This window comes from Penicillium oxalicum, chromosome IV (genome assembly GCF_001723175.1).
Source record: "Penicillium oxalicum strain HP7-1 chromosome IV, whole genome shotgun sequence".
Lineage (NCBI taxonomy): Eukaryota > Fungi > Ascomycota > Eurotiomycetes > Eurotiales > Aspergillaceae > Penicillium > Penicillium oxalicum.
Window position 1 is genome coordinate 3670895 of NC_064653.1, and position 19203 is coordinate 3690097.

A 19203-nucleotide genomic window follows, 5' to 3' on the forward strand; every position below is an offset into this window, starting at 1 on the left:
CTTCCACCGCCTTGTTCGAGCATCCCGTCTTTCTCGTCGCAGCGAAACGGCCGACGACAACTCGTCGCGTACTTTGCGCTCCTGTCTCTCCGATCGGACGATTTGCGAAAGACGTTTCCTGCTTTAATTCCACTAACGCTGCGTCTCGGGAGCTGCCAAGAATCCATGTGAAATTCCGGGACCGCAAAGCTAAGCGCAACATCGAGATGAACTTCGTCTCAGGATTTGTATGTTCTCAATCGGCAGATTCAGTGTGTATTCAAACAATTGCTAACACTCTTGGCTGAGTTTAGGCCAGCGGCTTTGCCCTGACGACCTCTGTTCTCTACATCACCGTCACAGTCCACCGTGCGACACGGCTCGAGCAACGACGGCAAATACGCGAACAAGTGCACCAGATCAACTGGCTCGCCGCCTCTGCCGGAGCTTACGATCGACGCTTTCTCCCAGAGCACAAGCCTCGGAATCTGGAAGATGTGGAGTCTTCTAAAGAGAGCGAGATCACCATCAAGGACGTCCTCAAGCACAGGTGGAACCAAGAAGTAGGCAACTTTGCCCGAAATGCCAATGGAAACCGCTGGGAGGTTGTTAAGGATGCTGCTTCCCGTGGATGGGATGATGTTTTGCGACTTGTCAAAAAAGACTGAAGGATTTCGATTTGTCTTGGGCTCACTGGGAAACTGAGCTCGCTTCCCGTGTGAATATTTATTTGATATAGAGGAGCATCGCATGACGGGCGGTCTCAAGAATACCCGGGAGCTTCCCTATTGAATGTAATTTAAAGAGCGTTTCGAGCTGTGGCTACCTCACGCATTGATCGTGGATTATGATTCATTAATTAGCGTGTTCGTGCGCGAGAGACGATATGCACCCGCGTACTAGAAGCGGTATAGTATTGTGTTGGGCAACCGCGCTTGCGTCCAGCGCAAGTTGGGCCTGTCATGGCAGGATCCAAATGACAAATAAGAGGCGCCTAGGACATCGGCCGATTCACTCAGCCCGACATGGTAGACGAAGGGCCAGCAGTTGTCATGCTCTCCGAGTCGCTCCATATATCCTTGCTTTGTCTTTCGACTGCGCGGATTGCCTGGGACACTTCTTCCAATTTAGCAACTACATCAAGTACGCCCTGGTTGACTTGATTAAAATAGCGGTCGTTAGCCTCTCGGCGCTTCCGCGCAAGGATGATATCCTTCTCCGTCTCTTCGTCCAGATTTCTGTGAGAGCCGCGCTCTCGACTTGATGAGTGATCTTTACTTCCTGCGTCTGTGATGTTGCCCTCGCGCGACCCGGGACGCTTCGTGCTCGTCGCAGAGTTGGCGGGGTCGGCGGTGCCTCGATCCGAGTCCACAGATTCATCTTCCGCTTCACTGCGAGCCCATGCTTGTGCAAGGTTCAATTGCTTCATGCGAAGGTCTTCAAGCGCATCGGCATGCTTCTCACCAAAGACATTCTGACTTGAGACAGCGCTCAGCTCGACCTCGGAAAGAGCGCTCTGCATTTCTTGCCAAATGGCGTCGGAACCGTCTGCATCATGTTTGGATAAGCGCCTTGAAGCGAATGGAGAAGACGACTTGCGGTGGTCTGGAGAGCTGTTGTTCTTGCCGCGATAAGAAAGGCTGCGGGGAAGGAGTGGAGGCTGGCCAGCTGGTGGAATGGAGGCCACGGCAGGCGGCATAGAGATGGAAATATTGGATGCATTGTGTGACGGTGGACCCTGGAACAGAGATGGTGGCGGCAGTCTTTGCGAGCCTGTTGACTTTTTTGTCGAATCCATGAGGGGAGCGCGCCAGTTGCGCCAGTCGAGCGTCAACTTCAGCCAAATCAAGTGTCGAGAGTGAACTGAATGCTAGTCTGGACTGGTGACTCCACTATCAGAACGCAGCTGCGGCTTATCGATAGGCCTCGGTATCTTATCATGCATACCACGTGAGCGTCGCGATAAGACGGGTGGGGGTTCGGCCGATCCCGTGACTCGCTTAGGGCATGCGCACAAAGTCAGGTGAGGCAAGGTTCCAAACCAAGCGAGTGTGCCGGCGTTCAAGGGTATTCCGAAACTCTCGACTTTTCGACACCCCACGACCCTCACCTTCTCGACATCCCCATTCTCAGTCGGTACGTACTCGATCCCTACGCACCTTTCTCTACTTCAGCATGCGCAAAACGATCGTTGGAATTGTGTTATATGTCGACGGGACGGATGACGAGCGATTCGAGATGAACATCACCGGTCATTGAAGCAACATCACGAACAATGTCAACGATCGAACACACTAGACCTGCAGCCATACCGATCCTCGTCACTACCATCGCATATTTCTACATTCTCCACCGATACCGCAGCGCAATGCAGGGCTGGATTGGTGATTCGAGAATCAACAAAAAACAAAGGACCGCCCACTAACATGGATTTTTTTTCGCCTCCAGACCAGCATAATTCAAGATGGGTAAAGGCAAGCCCCGTGGTCTCAACGCCGCCCGCAAGCTCCAGGCGCACCGCAAGGAGCAGCGCTGGGCCGACCTCCACTTCAAGAAGCGCCTGCTCGGCACTGCCTTCAAGTCCTCTCCCTTCGGTGGTGCTTCCCACGCCAAGGGTATCGTCCTCGAGAAGGTCGGTGTTGAGGCCAAGCAGCCCAACTCCGCCATTCGCAAGTGTGTCAAGGTTCAGCTCATCAAGAACGGCAAGAAGGTCGCTGCTTTCGGTGAGTTTCTCTCCGCATCCGAACTACATGACTCGTCTGTTGTGTAGTCTACGACTGTGGATTTCCGACTACGTTTGGTTGAATGTCTCCATGCTAACATCCATGGTCTCATCTAGTCCCCAATGACGGTTGCTTGAACTTCATCGACGAGAACGACGAGGTTCTCCTGGCCGGTTTCGGTCGTAAGGGCAAGGCCAAGGGTGATATTCCCGGTGTCCGCTTCAAGGTCGTCAAGGTTTCCGGTGTCGGTCTCGCCGCTCTGTGGAAGGAGAAGAAGGAGAAGCCCCGCTCCTAAACGGAGTATACCCATCAAAATCAAAATGTGGTGGACGAAGGGAAGGAGAATGGAGTCTTTTGGGGTCGGCGACAGACCGAAAGCCCGTCTTCATCAGCGCCGGGATTTCATGAGACCTTTTTTTTACCCGGGCGGGCTTTCGTCTGGATTCATGTGTGCAAATTAACACGACTTGAGAAACAATTCCAAAAAGATGGCGCTATGATATGTGTACTCTGGGCCCGCGGCCTCCTTCTCTGCCTCCTCTGCATCTTAACTTGTCAAGGTCATGTTATGGTAATCAAACCAGCTGGATTGGTTAAACTTTATTGTCAATGGTTCTGGACTAAGGTGTAAAGACTGAGCATCCTGGGATTACGACGTGCAGCTGTTTGTCATGTCCAGCCTGCCACGTCAAGTGCGCAACACGAGTACATAGATACACCTTTCTGTCCCTTCATGTCCAGAAACCTTGCAAAACACAGTTTCAACGCTTTTTCAGCTCTGATACAACAATTGATGTTTGTACTTTGTCTAGTATCTACGAGAACATGCAGGTGCCTCTACGATCTCATTCACTTCCCAACCTAAGGTTGCAGCCCTTCCAGTTGGAATCTGGTTCACATCCACGCAATCCCAGGCTCTCCTGATCCTCCAACACAACTATACAGCCATACCTTTGAAGTTCGCATCAATCTGTACGATTTCCAGATCTCTAGTGCATACTTCCAGGTCGATTTGAACCAAGGTGGTGTGCTATTTTCCAGTCGGGGGGGGGGGGGGGGGTTCAAGAAATACAATATATTCTGACAAGTCGACACTTGAATCAGGAGTGACCTGGATTCCACTATTTGAATACATAGATCAAATAGCAAAGCCATGGAACGCTACCTCATACCTATGTATGTAACAGGTAAAAGGGACTGGATGGAATAACCTTGACTTGGACTATTCCATGTTCATAAGTATATGGATGCTAGTGCCTGTCGTCGTGCGGAATTCTCCTTCTACTAGGTACTTAGTAGGTTTTCACTCTACCTTACATACAACATGTGTTGATCCTTTTGCGGGAAATAGGGTTACGAATCCGGATACTGGCATTTTTGTACCTTCTCTAATAAGCCCAAGTATTTTCGGTTCCGTGAAGGAGCTCTCAAGGAAAAGGATTCCTCGGATGGACTGTGGCTTATACGAGATCTAAGGTATTTGGTATATAAGTCATCGACCTTCCCCCTCTACTACCAGGCTACGGTACATCTCTATGTGGAGCAAAAGTAGCAGTCCACCTAGTCAGCGTGTACCTACTAAGATATTTATGTGGCTGCGAGTCCTGCCCGTATATATATGAGGACCCAACTTAGGTAGATGACACCAGAGAATACGTCTAAAGCTGCGAAACATATTCAGCTGGTGTTGTAGTCATGACTAGCACGAATAGTTTCGTCAAACGTTTCTCTCATTTTGGTATCTAAATCAAAATATTGAGAGCCCTTCGTGTCTAAGACTCCCGCAGATCGATCATCACACGTCTTCCTTCGGGTATATATTTATATATTTTTTTTCATCCGGCTTGATCATGCCATTTGAGAAAGCATGTGAAAATTGGCCAGATACTTTTGAGCTTCCACAAATCGTCAAGTGAGCTGTTTAGAAGCTGATGTCTTCCTTTCGGTAGTGATCGGACACAATGCGGTACAGATACGACGGCGCATGACCTCCCCTGGAAAAGACGAGGAAAATTTTGATGTCAGTCAAGTTGTACGGTACCAGAATCACCCTGATCATAAAACTTACAAGTTGGTAATGTAAAGGTCGACAAGCTCAGCCGGAACATAGTCATAGATCGGATTCTGAACGTCGATTTGATCCACAAGATCCCCATCTTCGTATGGAAGGACCTTGCTGGCATCGCCGTATTCAATGAGCGATTCAAAGTCGAAGGGATAGACCGGGCTAAGCTTGTATACACCGCTGACAACAACGACAGGGGTTTGGTGAACCTTGGCAGCACGAGCAATGACTCGAGTACCAGCAGCGGCGACCAGACCACCATTTGCAAGCACGGAGTGAGTGCCCAGGATGACCTTGTTAACCCGAGACATAAGAGCAAATACTGCCGAGTCTGGAATGAGAATGACGGTGATTCCAAGAGCGGTCAAAGGCTTCTGGAAGGCCTCGGTGCTCAGGTTCTCATCATCGCCGGTCGACTTGCCACTGACAGTGGCGTGAGTAGCTTCGTGATTGTTTGGGAAGGACTCGGCATGAATCACTGTGAATTTGCGCTTTGTTGCAGCCTTCACCAAAAACTTTTGTACGGTCGTAGATGAAGTGTGGGTGAGAATAATTTCGTTCGAGTGAATGTGCTCCAGAGCGTACGACGCAATCTGGTCATCGACTTGTCCGAGTTCGTCAATGATCTCACCGATACCTTCCAGAACCTCGGCCTTGACGTCCTTGCCACCAGGACCATGAGTGGGGATCCGCCCATTGGGAGATTGTGTGCCTGGAGTGCTGATTGGCGAGAACTCTGCTTCAGGGTGCGAAAGGAGGCTGAACATGGAATGGAGCGTAGGCCGGGAAGATTGACGCTCTGCACCGTCCCCGCGAAGAGAAAGGGAGTCACGGTCCAAGGGCAATGATGAAGATGGGTCTGGCCAAGAAAAAAGAGTGATGGTTAATCTTTGGTCACAGAAGATGAGTCATGACTTGCGGAGAACTGACCATCGAAAGCTCGTGGCGTATGAGGTTGACTTTCAGATCCAGCTTCACTCAAAGCAAACTCTGCATCATGATCATCTTCCGCTTCATCACGAATGAGGCCTAGCACTCGTCGCACCACATTGCCCACCACCATTTCCCGCGGCTGAGCCGCGACAAGCCGCCTGCCAACAGTCTGTACTCGCTCAATGAGCTTGACTGGGTCGGATGTCTTGCAAACCGAAACAACATGGCGGAGCAGATAGGCAGTTGCGGTGGCACATGATCGCGAATGGCGGATCTGGCGTCTTTTGAGTAATCTAATGGAAGCGATCTACATGTGAGCAATCAAAGATTCTGCGCCATCTGCGTCGCGGGGAGAAAGAGTAGAGGGCGCACGAGATGAGGTTCTCAATCGATGTCTCGACTGGGTTGGTCTTGAGAGACTTGAGGAAAGACCCTAGCCCTGGTGTCAGGGCAAGCGACGTTGACGGCATGAGAAAGTGGGATGTTTTGGCACGCTAGCGCAGGGCAGCCTGTTAACCGATTTAGCAAGCTATTTTTTGGGTGTCATGACAATCAAATGGACACGGGTGCCAGAGAACAAAGTCTTTACCTGGATAATCAAGTCTAGAACTGTGTGTATGCTAAGACCAGCCGGTCACAGTCGTCTCAGGCTTTGGTGAAGATCATGTAAAGTGGGCGCGACAAAGCAATCGATTTTCTGCCGTCCAACGTTTGTCCGCTTCCCCACACTTTGGCTCCTCCGTCACTGCCGGGCTCCTATCGCCTTTCGACACTCCATAACAATTACGTCTTTCTCTTCTCTTCTCTGATTTTGCATTTGGTCCGACCTGAGCTCTTGCAGCAATCTGGTCTGTATTGCTGCTGCGACGTGATTTGACCCGGGGTCGAGCGCGGAAATACTTCCGAGGCACGGGTGAGACTTGCGCCTTGAGGTCCGTTTCAACAAGAGCTGAATTCAGCCTACTTACAACCTGCATCACACCCCCTTCCTTCTCTGAGGATACCCACCAGCCCACCTGTCACTCCGAAGGTGACTCGCTGCCAGTGATTTGACCACTTGACTCATGAACCAACTATGTAGATTAGATTCCCGTCGCCCCTGTTGCCCATGAACTCCAACGGAAAATGAACTCTCTGAACATCCTATCGTCGCGGGTCATTGGGCAGTCCACCAGCTCTTCGCGCCCACGATCGCAATCACAGAGCGAAAAGCGGCGCAGAGCAGCACCTGGAGATTTTGACTTCAGCAAGCATCGGTCCTACAGCGAGAACAATTTTCGGTCAGGCTCTGTTGCCTCTGATCAGAGTTACAATCATGCAGCTCCTTACGTGGGGGATGACGCCTCCGATGACACAAACCAAGATTTTGGTGAAAAGACACCTTTGATGAATGGCGCGCAGACAGACGATGTGGTCACTTCCAAGAGTTCATGGCGCCTTCTCACGAAGCGAATTGTTGACGCGATGACCGAGACCCTCCAGTGGATCCTCTCAACGCTTGCGGCACCTGGTATCTTTGTTGCGCAATTTTTCCGAGACAACGACGGGCGCTTCTCATTATTTGCACCGGTCAGATGGATCTGGCGAAGACCTGTGGGTACACGGGAACGACCGATTAAAGAAGCATCACGTATACAAACCAGGCGAAGAAGTGGCTCGACTCGCCAGGTGAAGTCACAAGTATCGCGTGATTCCATTCATTCAAACACATCCGATTCTGAGGGCGACCATGGGTCCACCGGGGGCGGTACAGGAAGGAAAAAGGCACGATCAGTTAAGGGTCAGGCTCCGGGCGTGGACGGCACCCAGGACGAGCCCACCCCGCGACGCTCCATACGCATCAAGCTACATAATGAAGAAGCGCTCAAAAAGCAGAGACAGCATCGACGGAATCAAAGTACAGACTCGGGGGAGCCCTTGCCCGAGGGTGCATCTCGAGTACAAGGCTCCGTCAACCTCGACAGTCTGAAATCACCTACTTCTCCATCTGTTCACCGCATCACCAAGTACCCCCATGCTCCGGCCCCCCGCGTCCGCTGCTCCCACCACGAGTGCCTTCATACACAGCGGCAACACGCAGCTCCAATCTTCCGCAAAAAACACTGGTTTTGGATTTGGATGAAACACTCATCCATTCACTCGCAAAGGGTGGTCGCATGTCCAGTGGACACATGGTGGAGGTCAAGCTTTCCATGCCTGTCAGCACGGCTCTCACACCCGGAGGCCCGCAAACTACATTGGGTCCGCAGCACCCGATTTTGTACTATGTTCACAAGAGACCCCACTGCGATGATTTTTTGCGAAAGATTTCGAGGTGGTACAAGCTCGTCGTCTTTACGGCTTCGGTACAAGAGTATGCGGACCCTGTCATCGACTGGCTTGAGCAGGAACGCAAGTATTTCCAGGCACGCTACTATCGACAACATTGTACCTTTCGCAATGGCGCTTACATCAAGGATCTCAGTTCGGTGGAACCTGACCTGAGCAAGGTCATGATTCTGGACAATAGTCCGATGAGCTATTTGTTCCACGAAGGTGCGTTTGGAGAACCTACTCACCGTTAGTCATTTACCTCCAAGATTGTCTCTAACACGTCCCCGTAGATAACGCCATTCCTATTGAAGGGTGGATCAATGATCCCACGGACAATGGCCTGCTACACCTGGTGCCCATGCTGGAAGCTTTACAGTATGTTACCGACGTTCGGGCTCTGCTGGCTCTCCGCCGCGGTGAGACCGAGACATAGTTCCCGCTTGTTGATATGTGCTCTGCTGGCTCCATATCCTTACATTGTAATTATGTGTGCACACTGCGAGTATCAGGGCTGCTTTTTATTTTCTTTACTTCTCTTATCTTTTTTTCTCTCTCTTTGATTTCGTGATCGATTCCTTTCGAGCGATCACCCCACTCATTGAATGAGAAAGTCAATTCAGATGAGCTCTGCTGGCTTGTTGATTGCCCGGTGGGGAGAGACGATACGAACGAGGCACGAAGCTACATACCATTCTAGCGCACTTTATTATTAATGACATTCCATGTCCAGTTTTATACTAATCACGATTTCTTCACAATAATCGACGGGATCTCGGAACGACCCTTTTCCAGTTTCATATTCCCGTCTCAATTTTATGGTCGTCGAGATACATGCAAATGTCATTGCCAGTCTACGGACCGAACATCGGCCCGACTCTCTCCTACATCAAGACAATTACCGCCGCAATAGATGGGCCATGGTTCCACGTGCAGTACGTGACTTTGGCCGACACTGTCTTGTTCAGTCCTCGAATGAATTGGTTATTAAAGTTGTGCTTTGGGCACTAGCAAGTCTTCCAAGCTCCCAATGGTTCATGGGAAATTTTGACGTTTCTGGAAGGTCTCACCTCATCATTTCCCTGTAAAAGAAGTTTCCTCCAGTCTTGATCTTCGACAGGTTCACCAAATGTAATCCCAGACTCGGGTGTCCATTAGGGCTACACAATCCCGCAACCAGGCCGTTTCACACCCAACAGACTCAGGGTTGAGGGTACTTTCACACCTTGAAACCACAACTTTGCCTCTTGCTTCCACCGAATAGAATCTACTCCTAGGAGGAGTGCAATTTGATCACTCAGAGTTTCGGCACGAGACATACGAGAAGACGCGCAATCGTCCTCTCTGCTTCCCAATGGTCCGCATCATCACTTGATGAGGGATTTTTTGACAACATTGCAGACCGAGTTACATTCTCGAAGACTATTTTGATAAGTGACGTGTATGAATCGGTATACCATGATTGTAAATCGACACAGCCTAGGTAGTATTACTATTCAACCAGGGTATCTGGGAAACGCGGCTATGCAGAGTATACCTCTCACCTGAGGCATTGCTGCACGCGCGGGTGATTTCTAGTAGTTCATCCGCTTCATCATCTCTCGGATCCCAGAGGGCACAATCGTCGGGGCCATGGAGGAGAAGCATCATGAGGAATGTCCTGCAAGCTTACATCATTTCAGAGTCAAGAGTCCATGCAGGCTAGGCGTTCCGTGGGGATCTAATTCCATTTTTGAACAGGGTTGACACTCACATTCTTCCGGGTAACTCAAGCTCATCACTAATCATGTCATGCCTGAGCAAGGTACTGTTGCGGCGTGATGATGAATATCATGATCTGAAAGAGCTTAATCGGATGCAACTCTTAGACTGACCTCCCCATAGTCACTATACTATCTTCATCATCGCTGCTCAGGAAAAACGCTCGAAAGTGGATCATACATCCTCCAAAGTCGGGGCATGATTGGTTTATTATCACGCAAGGACGATCTTGGCGCTGCCTCTTCGGGGCGGTCCGTGTGTTGAATGGACACGAGGGATGCTGATCATCATCATCACGCAGTACAGCAATAGATCATGGGACATTTGTTTTTGCATGTATGCTTATTGAAGAAACTTGCAACCTCCGATCTCCATTCCAATTGCTTGGTTTGATTCCGGGTATAGGTCAAATAAAAGAGCACAATGTACGTAAGCAAGGAATCTTATTTCTCTGCTGTCTCGCTGTTCAAGAGAAGAGACTCGCCCCACGGTGGAAAGTCAAAAAAAAAGGAAAAAGAAGGAGAAAAAAAAACATGAAACAAACCACAGCGGTTCATTTTTCTACGGTACACTGACTGTTTGAGAAAAGATTCTCGGCTAAAACCCAAGCCAAAAAGAAAGAAAAAAAAAGAAAAAAACCTACAGAGACGGTCCAGAACAGAGACTGGTAGACCGCTAGACTACTACTCTTTGTCTCCGTATACACTCCCATCATTCCAATCCGACCTTACAGCCTGTGGATCTCGCAAATTTCCAGTCTCGACAGTCTTGCAAGAAGCTACATGTGCATTGGCATCTGCATCTACCCGAAATCGACAAGATATCTACACATTGCCATACATACGCCTACCGAGTAGAGTCAAGCGATGTTTCCATCGAGCACTTTGCACACTGATCTGCCCAGGAATCGCCCCAAGGAGCGCTAATAGGTGCTTGCACTCGATCGAAGCAGTGACGGTATTTGTAATTGTGACCCTTGCCACTCTCCCTTGAATTGGCTCGTGATTGTCAAATTCACAGCAACAGTCGGCAGTCGATGCTCAATCAAACAGGCTCCTCTTCGCATGTGATTGCTCTTTGGAAATCAAAAATCCCCGAGTTCGGGTGGATGGGTGATTTGTTGAGTTTGGAGTCGTCGTGTAGAAGCTCGATTTGGATTAGTTGCTCCACATGTCAGACAAAGCTCCTCCATACCCGCGGTGGATTCTTTCCCAATTCACACCTTTTCTCAACGATTCTCGGTCCGATCTATCCCCCGGTGATCGGAGTCTTGGACTATCTCTTTTTTTTTTTCAATTTTTTTTTGGATGCATTTTATTTTCTTCTGAATGATAAGTGAATTTTTTTTGGGGGTTGTTTGTATTGACACTGCAAAGTTCGTATTCGACGAAACATATGATTGGTCCCCGGCATGATATTTTACCCATGTCTGTGGCGTCCATCTGTGCAAGGTCAAAAGAAAAACCACAGACCCAAAAAGAAACCTTCGGTAGCTTCCATTCAACACAATTAAAGTGCTTTGATGATTTTCTAGAAGAAAACAAAGAATCGAGTCTAAAGGTAAAAAAAAAAAAAAGAAAGTGCACGTTGGTGTGGGCGGTTAATGGGATCAGCAAATGCTCCAACCACTCAGCGTCCATTGGCCCCAAAAAAGGGGAAACGACGAAGTAGAGTCAAATTCCAACAGAATCAGCGGGTCCCGCCATGAGAGCTAGCGATTTAGACTCAAACTTAGAAGGCCGTCGTTGCGTTGAAAAAGGGCCCTAAAAATATCCCTTTTGAGTCAAACGCGCCAAGACTGGAGACGCTAGTGTAGATTGTAGCGAATCTGGCAGACGGTTGTAGAGACCACTACTCGGATTCTCCACAGTTCAATCTGAGAAATCTCAACGATTTTCTGTCTCGAACCAGGGGCCGCCACCTCTCCAAAGGGGCCAGTAACCGACGTGGTTGGAAGCGCAATGGATCAGTGGTCCGTCCGATACTTTGTATTGGTGCGTCAGATGGGACGCTGGATATTTCATCCACGGGAATATGCCGCGCCATAGGAAGAAGAAAACTTCGGAAAGGGGGCAATTCAAGGGCTCCGCATAGGGCTCCATGATTTAGGGTCCTTTATCAGGAACCAATCATGGAATCATGCTCCCGATGCGAGGTCTCTGCCATTCTGGGGACTAGGGGGAAAAGGAAAGCCAAAGACGAGAATTGTATTTGAATGTGCGAAGGGTCAAAAGGGTCCAATCTTGACTTTCTTCCCTTGTCTGTTCCCTGTGCAGTATCCATCAGATATTGAACATTCACCACCACGTCGCCAAAAAATCATCATGGCATCGTCCAAGGTTCAAACAATCGAGCCGGTGACCTATCGCCTCAAGGCGGAGGCTCAGGTATGCATTCGCTTTCTTCTTCCCACTTTCAAAAGGGGTCATGAGGAGATGGGCTGGAGACTTTTCTGAGAGCTGAAGCTGACCTGACTCTGGAAATCGTCACAGCCCGAAGAAATCACCTATGGATTCTTGAGAAGCAAGATTCCTGCGCACTGCTTCGAGCGGTCCGCGACCAAGTCTCTCGCCTATCTGGCTCGTGATCTCGTTTACGCCTCCATTCTCGTCTGGGCGTCCACATATATCGAGCAGTTGCCGACGACTTGGATGCGCGTGGGGGCCTGGATCACCTACACCTTCCTCCAGGGATGCGTGGGCGTCGGTATCTGGATTCTCGGTCATGAGTGTGGACACGGCGCCTTTTCGCCATACTCGACGTTGAACGACGTGGTGGGATGGGCGACTCACTCGCTGCTCATGGTGCCCTACTTCTCGTGGAAGATCACCCACGCCCGACACCACCGCTACCACTGCCACATCGAGAAGGATACCGTCTTCGTACCTCCCACCGACGAGTACCTCAAGACCAAGGTGCCCACTCTGCTCAACAAGGTCCAGGAGCTGTTCGAGGAGACTCCCTTCTACAATGCTGCCGCCCTGCTGTCCCACCAGCTTCTCGGATGGCAGACATACCTGATGTTCAACGTCAGCGCAGGTTCCAAGAGTCTGCCGGAGAAGCCCACGGGGCCCAAGGCGCTCCGAAACAGCCACTTTGACCCTCTGGGCTCTCTCTTCACCGATTCTCAGGCTCACCTCATCGCCATCACCGACCTCGGCCTGTTGATCGTTGGTGGAACCCTGTACTATCTCGCGACGCAGATGGGCGCCTGGAAGATTGCTCTGCTTTACGTGGTGCCCTACTTCTGGGTACACCACTGGCTGGGTAAGCAAACCTGCCTCTTTCCCCCTCTCTATCGACCCGTAAATGGTTTGAAACCCAGCGTGAGAATATGACTTGCTGACCCGTTGCACCGGTCTAGTTGCCATCACCTACTTGCACCACACCCACCCCACTGTGCCTCACTACGACGCCGATGCCTGGACCTTTGTCAAGGGCGCCCTCTCCACCGTGGACCGCCGCTTTGGTTTCATCGGCCGTCACTTCTTCCACGAGATCATCGACTACCACGTCGTCCACCACCTGTTCCCCAAGATTCCCTTCTACCACGCCGAGGAGGCCACCAACGCCATCGTTCCGTACCTCGGCGACCAGTACCACTTGGATGAGGGGATGTTCCTCAAGTCGCTGGTGGACACATTCAACACATGCAAGGTCGTCTCGGACGTCAACTCGGACGGTGTGCTTCACTGGAAGATTCCCGAGAATGAGGCCAAGAAGCTGAACTAGACCATCGATCTTGGAGCCGGCCGTGTTTGAGAGTTTTTGTTTTTTTCTTCATCTCTGAGCTCATCTTTCACATTCCCCGTCTTCCTCTCTCTCTCTCCCCTCTCTCCTCTTCTCTCTCATTTTCATGACCCCCACCCAAAAACGCACTCGATAAGATTGTTCATAGAAATAGGTACTGAGAATCAACGAATGAACCTGCATTTGCACACACAAAGCTATATGTCCATCTGAAAACATGTCAAAGCTTACCAAGCAGCTGATTCAGTGCCTGACCAGGGCCAGATGAATTACTTGACATGTTCATGGATCACTACGATCTCTCCACGGGGCTATTGCGAGGCCAGTCGTATCTCCCTGACCAAGGCTTCGACATGCTTGGCCACGCCCCAACTAACCTTGAACCCACTGGCGCCCGCCCCATAACAATGAATCAGAGGTGTCCCTCCCTCCATGATCTCCTTTTCCAGACGCAACCCACCGCGTCGCATCGGCCGACGAGCAACATACACCTGTCGAATGTGGAATCCATGAGTCTTGGCCGTTGCCGCGGCGGTTTGGCCATCCACCATTTCAGGACAGATGGCTGCAACTCTTTTCAGGATCGCTTCGGTTGCCTCATCCGAAATATCTTCGGACCTGTTCAATGTCAGCAATCAACACCTTCCCTCTTCCTACACGCCTCTCACCCTGGAAAAAAAACCACAGAAAAGTGGGATGAAGAACGTGGATGTGCACTCACCAATTGCCCGGCTCTTTCGTACCGCCAATGACGGTTCCTCCTCCCAGAGGCCGAGGCACAATGACCGTCGACGAGCCATCCGCCCAGTGATGGCTGATCGTCCGATCACACGGATTCGACACGATGATGAACTGTCCCCGCGACGGAAACGAGTCTGGATCATCAATGCCGCGACCCGTCGCGTTGATCACTGCACGAACAACCTGCTCCTTCTCATCCGCTCGGCTCTCCCTCCGAAACACAGACACCGCATCGGCCATCGACGTCACGCTCGCCCGTATAAACACCACCCCTTGCCTCTCAGCCACCCGACGACACCACTCCAGATAAAGAGGCGAATTCAAGATCCAGCCTCGGTAACTCACCCCCAATCGAATTGGCGACTGCTCTCCAGCATCATGACCGCCCGCATTGGCAGGGTACTCGTCTGAACGGAGCAGTCGAAAATCAGGCCAATCAATGTACCCATTCTCCTTTGCTAGAACGATGTTTTCATCTGCCGAGTCAAAGTATTCAATTGCCGGGACGAATCGCACACCCGCTTCGGGATGTGCTTCTGCAAGATGCTCGAGTTCTGTGTATGTCTCGCGCATGAGTTGCTGCTCGAATTGGTCCGTGGCGGTTTTGGCGGGGGATGGACGGAAGTGCGCACCCGCCCAGGGAGAGGCGTAGTCGATGGAAGTGTCCCCGGGCAGGTCGCGTGCGATGACGGTGACTTTGTCGTGTACACTGGAGCGAGAGAGTTGAATGGCACAGCTGAGTCCTAAGACGCCGGCGCTGCGGTCCTGTCAGTTGGTCTTGTTGGTATTCGGGGAGGGGAAGTCGTTGAGTGACTGTCTGTATCTCATTAGCCTACTACCTACCCGACGATGAGTACGTGGTTTGAGGCCATTGTTGAGATGATGCTTCTTCTTCAAAGTCACAGGTGGAAATGTATGATCTAATTCCACAGCTTGCACAGCGTCAACTCTAGATGGTAGTTTTGCAAAAGAAAATGTCGATGCTTTACTCGGACCCTTGCCTCCCGGATTGGACGAGCGTGACTATCCTCGTGAGTCATTCGCCGGCCGATGCCCGTAAGAAGGATACGTCCGTTTCCATCTCGGTGAACTAAAGTTGAAGTGATCAGCTGTTTGTCGTCATTCCTGAATACAAGCTTCGTAGGATTGTTTCTTTTGGGGGCGATGCCTATTTCGAGTCGTACAACAAATCGCGTAAAGAGAAGATGACGAGAACACAAAAATCTGGAACCCTGGCCATACAAATGGCTGACCGTGTTTGATTTTTCAGGAACATGATGTTGATCGACATTATATCATCCTTCTTCAAAGATGAAATAAACGAGCTCCCAGATTCCTTGAACAAGTGCAAGCCTGAAAATTGAAAACCTTTGGTCTATTGCCCGGTTCAATGGCTGTCGGAAACGATACTCTCTACCAGCGGCTTCTCTACGGATGACATTGTACTTTCTGTCCTATCAAGTCACCTTCAACCGAATCGCCTTTAGTCCACGTGGAAAGCTCATGGTAAAATCGTTTTCTCTTGTTTTGAATAATAATAAGATTTAAAATAAAAATATCAGCGCACTGACATCAATTAGGAGCGGTGCGGCTCGTACTTTTGAAGCCATGATCCTTATTTTTGATTACAGCCTTTTTTTTCTACTCCTTCGTTCAAAAGCGTTCGATCTGAAGAAATGTCTCAACAATCAAATTTTGAAAATACTACTATCTGTGCCATGTAAGAGAACAACTCCAAGGTTCAGTCTTTCATGGCCGTGGTAACCTTTCTTCGAGGGCTCAGACTTCATTCCCGGCCTGGACCGGCGGATCTGTATTCCGACATGTACCAAGCTATCATGATGACGAGCAACTTGAAGGCTAGACTGATAGAGTACAAGAAGCACCAAGACCTTGAGAATAAATTAAAGAACGCTCTAACTCGACAAGCCTCTCAGCCCTCTGCCCTCAAAAAGAAGAACCCAGCTCCTGTCTCGATTTCTCCTCCCCCCAACCTAGTACTCGAGACAAACCCTCATTTCTCCAGAACATGTATCAACTCATTCTGCATGCTCTCACCTTCCCACTTACTTTTCTTCCAGGCCCCCACACTCTCAACACTGCACGATGCAAATCCTCCCCACAAAGCGACAGCTGGCCCTCCCATGATGAGTGGCATGCTTTGAACAGGTCAATTGGCGGATGTCTTTTGCGCACTGCCCCTGCCGCTTCTTCCTGTTACGAGGGTAATCCGCTAGGCTCGCCGCACAAGTGCTCCGAAGTGAAGGAGAATTGGAAGTATGGAGCATATCATGCTCACTGGCCGGAGAGTATCAGTTATTCCATCTTCACTAATAATTCGTGTATCCCGCCGGGAGGGAACGGGTACGATGAGAGACGGGGATGTACTCTTGGTGCATTGCCTCAGTATATTGTCAATGCGACGAAGGAATATCAGATCGGTAAGGCGATGGCTTGGGCGTCGGAGCGGAATATTCGGATTGTGGTCAAATCGACGGGTCATGATTTTAATGGAAGGTATTGCGCGTGTCTTGCCCCGTTCTCTGTCTGCCCTGAAGAGTGGGAGATGAAAAAGAGAAAAGACCAAAAAAAAGACTCAAGTTGGATCAAGACAAGACTGACTGGGAGATTTTTGAATGATGATAGAGCTACAGGAGCATATTCCCTGTCGATCTGGACTCACAACTTCCAAAATATCGAGCACAAGTCGGACTGGCAGGTTCCGGGCAGCAAGCACACTGCAGATGTCTTGATCTGCGGTGGCGGGACCATTTGGGGCTCGGCTTATGAAGCTGCATACAAGGCGAAGAGGACGCTCGTCGGTAGTGAGGATGTCACTGTTGGTCTGGGGGGTCAGATCTCAAATGGAGGGCACGGTATCCTTTCCATCCATCACGGTCTTTCCTCGGACCAGGTCTTGCAGGCTACGATTATCACCAGCGAGGGCCGTCGACTGGTGGCCAACGATGAGCAGAATCAGGATATCTTCTGGGCTCTCCGAGGTGCCGGTGGTGGTCAATTCGGAGTAATTACTGAATACGTGCTGGCCACTCACCCTCTTCCCGAGAATGTGGTCAGTAGTGCGGTGACTTTCCATTCTCGCGACACGTCGCAGATGATGGAAGACGCATTATGGGCTGGATTCGCCGAATTTGTCTCGCAGCTGCCAGACCTGGTGGATTCCGGCGTCACCGGCACGGTGGATGCCATGACGGGAGAGATGGCGATGAAATATCTCCCTATTCCTCGAAATATCTCCGGTCCAGCCGTGACGGCCAAGCTTGTTGCATTCAACACCACCGTTGGAAGCATGCGTCACAAGCTCAGACGACTGGTCACCCAACTCCACAATGCCAGTGGAGGAAATCTGAGTCTGACAGTGACTGAACCTTTTTCCGAAACTTTCTGGATGTACAGCAAGCCGAGAGTACTCACTAGCACATTCGCAGGGGCATCCCGCTTCTACACGGGACGACTCTTGGGTCGAGCTGAACTTTCTGATCTGCCACGGGAAGATCTCAATCGTCATCTTCGTCGAATGTTTGCTGCCGAGAGACCGGACGAAGGTACGCTGCTGCGCTTTGATATCCAAGCTGGACCGGGAACACACAAGGTTCCAAAGGATCGATGGGCCAGTGAGAACTGGTCCTGGCGAAACGCATATTCACTGACCATGGCGTGGGGGGCCCATATCAATTCAACCCAAGATCCCAGCACAGCGTTGCAAGCAGCAGCCAAATGGTACGAAAAATATAAAGAGCCCGTGTGGAGGGAATGGGCGCCCAGTGCCGGTGCATATATGAATGCCGCCAATGGACTCAGTAGTACCTGGAAGCACGACTTTTACGGCGACAAGTACGAGAAATTATTGAAGATTAAGACAAAGTATGATCCAAAGGAAAGTTTGTGGGTTCTCAGTGGCGTCGGAAGCGATAAGTGGAATTACGACCTCCACAGTGGCCTGCTGTGTCGCGTGGATTAAAAGTATCGGAGGGGGGGGAGAACAGCAAGGAAGACCAGTGGTGGACTCTCTGATCTTGTGATATTGAGAGCTCTCAGGTGCGACTCTATCAAAAGTGGGAACTTCCAAGAAGATTGTTGAATGTATCTCACCTCCTTCCTGCAAATCAAATTGTGAGAGTGCCTTTTTTTTCTTTGTCGCGCTTTTTTTTGACATTGGATCGTAGAGGTTTGGAAGCTCTCTACGTGGAATGATCACGTCCGAGGTCAGACTAGACCGCGTATTTAATGACTGCATAAGGGCTGGGTGCCTTGACTTGTGGACTACACCCTCTACGCCGCTGCTTTATTGGTCTTGCGTAGACCCTTCGAATCGTCATCTTCAACGAAGTTTCATATCTCCTATGCCGTCCCGCAATAATCGTGCCCCAGGACGAAGTCGACAACGCTGAATCTCGCTCAGTCCCAAGCAGCGGCTGGCAAAAAGTTGCCAGAGAACGTAGGGAGACACGTGAAACGAGTAGATGCAGCACTGCCAGGAAAGCACACTCGACAGATGTATGATCGATTTTCGCGGAAGTAAGGAAGCGAGCGTGCTAGTCCAGCTCCGGGCTGGCATGGCCAGACTCAATAGCTATCTCTACCGCATCAAAAGTTGCAGACACAAACCAGTGTGCATGTGGACAAGCAAGAGAGACCGTGGAACACTTCCTCTTTCGATATCGGAAGTGGACCACACAACGAACGGCCCTATTGCAATGTAGCCAATCCCACCGAGACAATCTCTCCTTCTCTCTAGGAGGAAGATCACGTTCTGCTCATCAGCAATGGACGCCAAACTTGGAAGCCATGCGAGCCTCAATACGATTCGCAATCACCACGGGCCGGCTTGACGCCACCTAACCACGTCGACCAACACAATCACACCATCCTCACTACATACCTACACCTACCACCTTGTGCCAAAGATGGTGGACGCGC

The 19203-nt window shown here is 50.4% G+C and overlaps 8 protein-coding genes across 8 annotated transcripts; 5 read left to right on the forward strand and 3 right to left on the reverse strand.

The window, feature by feature from the left end:
- Positions 1-206: 206 nt before the first annotated feature.
- POX_d06008 (uncharacterized protein) lies at positions 207-647 on the forward strand (the record flags this gene model as incomplete). Its single annotated transcript, XM_050114838.1, has 2 exons — positions 207-227; positions 294-647. 2 exons carry the CDS (start codon positions 207-209, stop codon positions 645-647), a joined length of 375 nt encoding a protein of 124 aa, XP_049969789.1.
- Positions 648-994: 347 nt separating this feature from the next.
- On the reverse strand, positions 995-1777 carry POX_d06009 (uncharacterized protein; the record flags this gene model as incomplete). Its single annotated transcript, XM_050114839.1, has 1 exon — positions 995-1777. One exon carries the CDS (start codon positions 1775-1777, stop codon positions 995-997), a length of 783 nt encoding a protein of 260 aa, XP_049969790.1.
- A 666-nt stretch (positions 1778-2443) lies between these two features.
- On the forward strand, positions 2444-2997 carry POX_d06010 (40S ribosomal protein S23; the record flags this gene model as incomplete). Its single annotated transcript, XM_050114840.1, has 2 exons — positions 2444-2702; positions 2819-2997. The coding sequence occupies 2 exons, from the start codon at positions 2444-2446 to the stop codon at positions 2995-2997; spliced, it is 438 nt and encodes a 145-aa protein (XP_049969791.1).
- A 1626-nt stretch (positions 2998-4623) lies between these two features.
- On the reverse strand, positions 4624-6170 carry POX_d06011 (putative translation initiation factor eIF-2B subunit beta; the record flags this gene model as incomplete). Its single annotated transcript, XM_050114841.1, has 4 exons — positions 4624-4696; positions 4771-5626; positions 5698-5993; positions 6073-6170. The coding sequence occupies 4 exons, from the start codon at positions 6168-6170 to the stop codon at positions 4624-4626; spliced, it is 1323 nt and encodes a 440-aa protein (XP_049969792.1).
- A 655-nt stretch (positions 6171-6825) lies between these two features.
- POX_d06012 (Nuclear envelope morphology protein 1) lies at positions 6826-8446 on the forward strand (the record flags this gene model as incomplete). Its single annotated transcript, XM_050114842.1, has 3 exons — positions 6826-7706; positions 7781-8235; positions 8304-8446. 3 exons carry the CDS (start codon positions 6826-6828, stop codon positions 8444-8446), a joined length of 1479 nt encoding a protein of 492 aa, XP_049969793.1.
- A 3649-nt stretch (positions 8447-12095) lies between these two features.
- Positions 12096-13503, forward strand: POX_d06013 (Oleate hydroxylase FAH12; the record flags this gene model as incomplete). The annotated part of the gene is made up of 3 exons (XM_050114843.1): positions 12096-12158; positions 12264-13038; positions 13136-13503. The coding sequence occupies 3 exons, from the start codon at positions 12096-12098 to the stop codon at positions 13501-13503; spliced, it is 1206 nt and encodes a 401-aa protein (XP_049969794.1).
- Positions 13504-13832: 329 nt separating this feature from the next.
- POX_d06014 (uncharacterized protein) lies at positions 13833-15134 on the reverse strand (the record flags this gene model as incomplete). The annotated part of the gene is made up of 3 exons (XM_050114844.1): positions 13833-14139; positions 14243-15019; positions 15106-15134. The coding sequence occupies 3 exons, from the start codon at positions 15132-15134 to the stop codon at positions 13833-13835; spliced, it is 1113 nt and encodes a 370-aa protein (XP_049969795.1).
- Positions 15135-16291: 1157 nt separating this feature from the next.
- POX_d06015 (uncharacterized protein) lies at positions 16292-18244 on the forward strand (the record flags this gene model as incomplete). The annotated part of the gene is made up of 2 exons (XM_050114845.1): positions 16292-16779; positions 16909-18244. The coding sequence occupies 2 exons, from the start codon at positions 16292-16294 to the stop codon at positions 18242-18244; spliced, it is 1824 nt and encodes a 607-aa protein (XP_049969796.1).
- Positions 18245-19203: the final 959 nt, after the last annotated feature.